The sequence below is a fragment of the Gouania willdenowi genome, chromosome 10, assembly GCF_900634775.1.
Source record: "Gouania willdenowi chromosome 10, fGouWil2.1, whole genome shotgun sequence".
In the NCBI taxonomy this organism is placed as follows: Eukaryota; Metazoa; Chordata; class Actinopteri; order Blenniiformes; family Gobiesocidae; genus Gouania; species Gouania willdenowi.
Window position 1 is genome coordinate 7,288,358 of NC_041053.1, and position 8,331 is coordinate 7,296,688.

Sequence of the window (8,331 nt, forward strand, 5' to 3'; positions counted from 1 at the left end):
CAGCTTTAGAAAAGCCCCGACCCTGTGTGACAAACTGGTCAAAAGCCAGATCTACAAATGTGGTAGTTGTATTCACTGCCAATATATGGTTCATGCTAATTCTTTTACAGATACCACATCAGGCCGTAAAGACAATATAAAATATTTTATTAATTGCAATACCGCATTTGTTGTTTACAGACTCGAATGCCCTTGTGGCTGATTTTTACATAAGCAGAACAAAAAGAAAACTCAAAACGAGACGCAGAACATAAATTGGCAATAAAAACTGGCAACCTTCAAATACCTGATGGCTCAACATTATAAATTGCCTCAGACACACTGACGGGCCCACTACCACTACCTGAGCTTTAGGAGGAGACCATAACAATAGAGGCAGAAAACAACATGACGGAAACCAGTGGGGATCATTTTTACAGAGTAAAAAAGCACATTTACATATAATAAAAGTTTGTAGGATTTCAGGACATTAGGCACCCAGTGCTGGAGAAATGTATTCTCATTTTTTAAAAAAAAACATTTTTGTTAAAATCGAGCACTGTCAGAAATGGGTCACCAGATAACATGATTACTAGTGGAACCGTAACATTAACATGAACATTGAGCATTGTTCTGGTGCTAGGGTGAATAAAGATGAAGGCATACATTTGACTGTTTGAAGATGTCAGGTCGATTGTTTAAAAACCCAAACATTAGGAATCAGCTGATGCATGAGAGTGAATAAATATCTCTGCTAGTGACATGTGTCGTCAGTGACTTTTCAGAATCAGAAAAGTTTTAATGCCAAGTAGAGTTTTTAACAATACAAGGAATGTAACCCGGTGGATGGTGCGGAAAAAAACTACAGTATAATAATAATGATAATAAATATAAAGGATGAATATGAACATATATACACGTAGGGCTGGACGATATGGACCAAAACTCATATCGCAATATATTTTCTCAAAATGGCGATATCCGATAAAAATCTCGCTAATTTGAATTCAAACGAAGTCTGACAAGAAAGACAATTCTGGGTTAAATTTGCTGAAACAAATTGTCACACGGGCACTTTTATTAACAAACAGCCAATCAATATGTGCCACTTTTGGCTTTTTCTCCTATAAGGGACAGCACGTGTGAGTAAGTTATGAAGTGTGGCTTGTTCAGGGCAAGGTCTGGGTTAGAATGCACTCAGAAATCCATCAAACTGTACACTTCATGCTGTTCTGAGAAGTAGAGAAACAGCCAAAAACATGAAAAGTATTAAGATTAAAATAAGCAAAATTAAACTATTAAAAAAAAAATATATATATATATAAATATATATATCAATACTGTAATTTTTTATAACGCCAAAATAGAAAACGCGATATATATCGCCCAACACTATTACGTTTTCAATTACCCATGTTCAAATACATTTCAATTACGATTGCACTTACCAGCATTTCCTTCCAATTACAATTTATTTTTAATCCTCATGAAGTCCATGACTATTGATCTCAATTACTGAGCCTGAAATAAGAACCTAATAAAAGTTAACCTTCCTCTTGTGTTAGCTTTCTGTTAGCATCTCTAATGCTAACGTGTCCTAAATCAGCTGTAAAATACACTAAAAACAAATATCTATCATCTAATTATTAGTATCTATTGGTTACCTTGTTAGGCTTCCTAATCAATGAAAATATAGCTTTTATTATTTTTTAAATGTTTCAAATGTGAGAAAGCTGGATCTGAAACATATTTTTATAATTGTTAACTACATAGAACTGTAACATGGTTCCCCAGTTTTAAAATTATATATTATAATTGACAATTTTTAGATACTTTCCATGGCAATTACAACTACAAAGTCAATTCCAATTTAATTACAATTATGACAGCAACACGTTTTAACTTACAATTATAATTACGCCAAAATTATGAATATTATGAATTACAGTATAATTGACCCCAACCCTGGATCTGACTAATGTTGTTTTTCAGTATGTGTGAATGTAAAAAAAAGTGTCTGCTCAGTAGACTGCACGTCGCTGTTGTGCACATGTCGTCGTCGTTGTGCACATGTCGTCGTCGTTGTGCACATGTCGTCGTCGTTGTGCACATGTTGTCGTCGTTGTGCACATGTCGTCGTCGTCGTGCACATGTTGTCGTTGTGCACATGTCGTCGTCGTTGTGCACATGTTGGCGTCGTTGTGCACATGTCGTCGTCGTTGTGCACACGTTGTCGTTGTTGTGCACATGTTGTCGTCGTTGTGCACATGTCGTCGTTGTGCACATGTTGAAACACTGACTGGACTCTACAGGACTACTCGTGGGAAGACCATGGATTCTCTTTAGTCAACAGACTGTATTCAGACATCGGTCACCTCCTGGACGACAGATTCCGAAGTGTGACCTCCCTCCCCTCGTTGCTCAGTCCAGACCTGAAAAGGGCCGTTTGGAACTACATCCATTGTGTCTTAGGAATACGGTGAGATCTCCACCTCCAATTTTCTCAACCGTCCTCACTTACTCCTCCTCTTAGTCTGGCTGTCAACGTACTGTTGGATTTTGTCCTCACAGCTATGACGACTACGACTATGGTGAAGTGAACCACCTGCTGGAACGGGACTTGAAACTCTACATCAAGACCGTGGCCTGCTTCCCAGACGCCACCAAAACACCAGCGTGTCCTCTGAGTCCAATCAAGGCTTCAGAGCGGGTAAAACAGCTGGAAATGGAACAAAGTTTACTAACGGAACCAGGGTTGGGGTCAATTACATCTTCAATTACCCATGTTCAATTACAGTTGCCAGCATTTTTTCCAATTACAATTAAATTACAATTATTTTGTATCCTCAGAAAGTCAATTACAATTAATTATATAGTTTTTTCCAATTACAGTTAAATTACATTTGTTTTTTTATCCTCAGAAAGTAAATTACATTCTCAGTTACTAAAGTTCAATTATAATTGATCACAATTACTGAGCCTGAAATAAAAAAAATAATAATAAAAGTTAACCTTCCCCTTGTGTTAGCTTTCTGTTAGCATCTCTCATGATAACAGGTCCTAAATCAGCTGTAAAATACATTAAAAACAAATATCTATCATCTAATTATTTTCTTATCTATTGGTTACCATGTTAGGCTTCCTAATCAATGAAAATATGGGTTTTAATATTTTTGGTGTCAGTATATTTTTTTTTAAATGGTAAAATGTGGGTTGATATGAAACATATTTTAATAATTAACTACATATGTGTCGAACTGTAACATGGTTCCCCAGTTTTGCGCTAGATTATAATTGACAATTTTTATAGAATTGTCATGGCAATTACAATTACAAAGTCAATTATCTAAACTCAATTACAATTTAATTACGATTACGACAGCAACAGATTTAAAAAAATTACAATCACAATTATAATTATGCCATAATTGTAATTAATTATCAATTACAATTATGATTGACCCTGACCCTAACCCCACTTGAACCCTCCACTTAACCCAAAAAATGTCAACATAGCTCCAAAGGTGACATAATTTAGTGAACGACATTTAATGACGGCTTAATGACACCTTATTCATGCTAATGACAGATAATGACAGCGTGACATCAGCCTTATGTATAAAACTGTTAATGTTGTGGTCAAATGTATTTTTTTTTTCCATGTGGTTCCATCAGATCCAGGTGATCTTGTTGATCATGGAGGCGCGGCTGCAGGCGGAGCTTCTGTACGCACTCAGAGCCATCACCCAGTACATGATCGCCTAACGACTGGGCCACGCCAAGGAACACGTGAACATCAGGATGACAGCGACACATTCAGGACACAGAGCTTTGGCGCTTTTTGACCGCGCCTCCACAATGTGTTTCTCCTTTTTCTCAGACTTCATGTATTTATACCATAGTGTGCCACAGTCTCTCTCTCTCTCTCTCTCTCTCTCTCTCTCTCTCTCTCTCTCTCTCTCATATGAAGTCCGCTGATCAAACACCGGCACTCAAAGGTTACGTGCAATTTAGTTTCCAGCTGTTTTGAGTTTGTCTGTGAGTTCCTCAAAGCCAACGCTCTCCTCCTCCTATTGAGTGTCTTTTTCTAAGATAATATATATATCTGTGCTTTCCTTCTTAGTACCTTTTTGTAAACGTTGAACGAATGTCAACAGGAGCGTGTGGTCGAAAGTTTATTTTTGTTGTTAATAATGCTTGTCAGTGTTAGAGGACGTGAGGTGGTTTATCTCTGATGAACCAGTGCTGGTCCAGAACAAAGAGCTGGCCACCACTATACCAGTTGTTTCTTTTAATAGGCACTTTTTAAAACTTTATATATTTATATTACAATGTAGCTGATGAGATAAAGACTGGGTGTGACGCCTTCACTCTCGACTGTATGACGTGCGATTATTTTGACTGTCCTCAAAGTTCATTTACTCCAAATTTCTGGCTTAAGGTACTGAGTTAAAGACTCTTCAGTAGATTTGATTTGATGCATTGAAGAGAAATTTCAAGGTGTGAAAACAAGACCAGTCGTGTGTTTCTGATGGTACTAATAATCAGAGTTTGTCAGCTGGTTTGTTTGCTTCAGAAATGATCAAATCTAAGACTTGGTTTCAGACCAGATGTCCTCTACACGCTTTAAAACTATGAAGTAATGATTTGGATCAACTTGTTTTGAAGTAGATCTGCACTGGTTTTAGGTTTCAACTTTGTGTTTAAGCTTTATTTTTGTGTGAACTGATGATTATTGTCGTAAAATCTACGATAATCAAAATTGTGAAACACTTGTAACTGTCCTGTCTTTTTTTTTAGACCTTGTTTTTGTAGACATTTACAAGCACTTGTTGTGTATTTTGTTTGTGGGTATGAGGAAGCTGAAGCTTGGTGTGCTGGTCAGAGGTTTAGGACTCAACATTAAACACAAACTAAGGCAGACGTGCAATATCAACAACACGCGCTGTAAACAACGGTGCCTTCTGGCCATAAAGTGGAGTGCTGCTACAGGAGAGACGTGACTACTGAGGGACTGGTTTTGTTTAGCAACAGGGAAATGAGTCCAGCTGAAAGGAGCAAAAGCTGTCAGCGTTATAAGGCGACACCATTATAAGCAAACGCCTGTTTTTCCATCATCATCATTGTACAAACCCCAGCAATGCAGCAAGAGCCTTTGACGCGAATGGATGTTCAAAATGTTCAGCTTTAGTGCTAAAGACAACAAAAACATTGACAATTATCTTTAAAAGAAAAAAAAAAAAATTAAAGTTTGACAAAAAATGATTTTGAAAATGTGAAGTTTCTATAAAGATGCTTTATGAAAAAGGCCTGTTTGTGTCTGAGCTTTTTTGGAGTTCATGGAGTTAAAGCTCACATATCATGTATTTTTCACCATTTGTTCTAAGAACCTCAAAAACTTAGTATTTGATGTTTATTTTCCCAAACTCGTCTGTTTTCCAGAGTTTAAGTCTCTGAAAAATAACTTTCTGATCAACGGGCTGTTTGCTGCCTGCTTATGCATATTCATGAGTGGGCGTGTCTACACACTGACATGGCTGCATGACTCACTCTGAGGCAGATCAGTGATCAATAAAGCATTTCTCTTTTGTTGTCCACACACTGTTATTGTTTTCAGCTAAAAAACTGCACATTATAGTAAAACATGGATATTTAAGCAGCTATTGTGAGTCTCAGTGCTGTGTGTTCATCCAGCAACAGCTACAAACATATCTTATGATAACAGGTCCTAAATCAGCTGTAAAATACAATAAAAACAGTCTTTTTTATGTTGGTGTACCCCTAGATTTATATTTGTTAAATAAAATGTTGGAAAACTTGATCTGAAACATATTTTAATAATTAACTACACGTGTAGAACTGTAACATGGTTCCCCAGGTTAGCGTTAAATTATTATAGACAATTTTTATAGAATTTTATTGGCAATTACAATTGCAAAGACAATTATATAAACTCTATTACAATTTCATTACAATTATGACAGCAAGAGTATTTTTAAATTACAATTATAATTGTGCCATAATTGTAATTAATTATCAATTACAATTGTAATTATAACTGGTTGTGTCACAGTGGCTGTATTGAAGCAGCTGTTTTTGTTCAGTTTTGCTGGATTGGAAATGTTAATTAATCTGTTCAACCTGACAATTTATCAATTTCCTTTTTAAATATCAACTAACAAAGTATTCAGTAACAAATACCAAACTATGTAACCCAGGAAGTGCTTTGAGGCCATTTTATGTCTCAGCCATTCAATGTCATAAAATCCATGTACAAATTGTTAAAGCAAATAGTTGATGAGTAACTTGCACTGGTCCTGACACCAAATCTAAATAAAGTTGGAGAAAATATTGATTGCAAATATATTTTTTAAACACCAAATGTGTCTAGAATACCTCTTAAAATAGCATTTTTCTCTTGTCCCACCCCCTTGATAACCAATTTGAACCTAAAACACATAAAATGCAATTTAAGTTCCCTTTCTTTTGGAGTTTTTTTTATTATTGATGTCTCTAGTAACTGTGGAAACATTTGTTTTAAAAACTATACTATTTAACATATGATTTATTATGCAATGAATCTATGTCCCACACCATTGGTGCACCCCTGTGACCCTAACATTTTTAACATGGTGGAAGAAGAAGAAAACAGTGAAACAATGGGAATGACGTCATCAACCAGCATGGCTAGAGAAAAGGTGAGTCATATCTTCTACTTTTTATTCTTATAACATTGTCTGCATTATTTGAATGTCTGGTCACAGTGTTGCACTAACGACAACAAATAAAACATAATTGTGACTTTCTAACTCATAATAGTGACTTTCCGTGGTGAATTTGATTTTATTTTAGTGGTGGAAACAGGCTTCCATAGTTTTCCTTAAGATAAGCCTCAAAATCCTATCTTTTATTTTGGCTCAAATGTGGCTGCATATTCAGTTTAGTTATGATTTGTTGTGACAACAAAAGATTATTTTATTTTATTTTTTAATCCTAAAGTGTATAAAATATTTCTGTTCTGAGGTAAGTTAGTGTACTCAGTAATCTGAAGAAAACATAATTACAAGACAAATGTTTTTCTCTTATCTAATGTACACCTGAGTAGCATTTATCATGTGAGAAATCATAACTTCTACCACATTAAGATTATTTAGGTCAGAGGCGTCAAACTCTTCTTTTCATCCAGGGGCCAAATACAGAGCAGTTTATCTCAAGTAGGTCGTAGAATTTAGGTGAAATTCCAACATTAATGTGCCCACTTCTTATAAAAATGATATATAAAGAATGTAAAGCACCAACAGGAAATTATTTCTGCAGAATCTTTACTTAAAACTGTGACTTTTGTACAGAACTTTAGTATGAAATTGAAAGATTTCAGAAAAAGTGTCTGTTCTTTCCACAATTTTCAATAAAGTATGGGTTGTGTGATATGTGAGCCCCTGCAAATATTGTGTAGTAGTTTCATCAAATTGTGAATTTAGAGTGTTTTTTTTTTTTTTTTTTTTTTGGTATTTTGCACATGTATTGTTTTCTTGGTTGTTTTTACTTTCTTCAGACAAACTAGATTTGATGCTTTATAGGCAGATCTAGATATAATATCTCTCTGTCAACATAAGCTTAAAGCTTTCTCTGTATATATTTATCTCTTTTTGGCTCAAGTACCCCTTCTTTTACTTTTGAGTACAAGTCCCCCTTTGTTCAACTACAACATTTTGCTCAGAATACTATGAAAAAAAAAATGATCATAATGATGGAATGAATGAGTGATAACACATTTTTAAAAATCTCATTTTGCAAATAAGTGGAATTAATATATATATATATATATATATATATATATATATATATATATATATATATATATATATATATCTCCTGATGAGACCAAACATGTTCTAATCAAGATCATTTTGTGTTTTTTGGTGTTTTTAGTGTAATTTTTTTTGCTATTTTGTCGTTTCAGTATATTTCTCTCTTATTGTGTTGTTTTATTTCAATTATTCTCTCTGTGTGTGTTTTTGTTGTCATTTGGTTGTATTGTATATTTCTCTGTTATTTTTGTGTATTTTATAGTGATCTTGAGTATTTTTTTATTTTTATTTTAGTGTGTCTGTTGCCGTTTTGTGCGTTACTGGTAATATTAAGTATTTTCCTCAATTAATGTGTGTTTTTGGTGTCATTTTGTTGTTTGTTCTTTTTATTATTCAGTGTATTTTTCTCTTATTGTGTGTTTTTTGTTGTCGTTTTGTGAGTTGCTGGTAATATTTAGTACGATTATCATTTTTAACTAAAAATAAACATAAAACTCCATGTTTTTAATGCTTTCATTTGTTATTTTCAGCTCTCTCTCTA

General features: G+C 34.5%; 1 protein-coding gene across 1 annotated transcript in view; it reads left to right on the forward strand.

The window, feature by feature from the left end:
* The window catches only part of sesn4 (sestrin 4), a 28,436-nt gene extending 23,148 nt beyond the window's left edge, over window positions 1–5,288 (forward strand). Inside the window, exons 7-9 of the mRNA XM_028458774.1 lie at window positions 2,292–2,458; window positions 2,551–2,689; window positions 3,655–5,288. Coding sequence (XP_028314575.1) covers window positions 2,292–2,458; window positions 2,551–2,689; window positions 3,655–3,744 — 396 coding nt within the window. The 3' untranslated portion in view covers window positions 3,745–5,288. The remainder of the gene's footprint in view (window positions 1–2,291; window positions 2,459–2,550; window positions 2,690–3,654) is intronic.
* The last annotated feature ends 3,043 nt before the right edge of the window (window positions 5,289–8,331 follow it).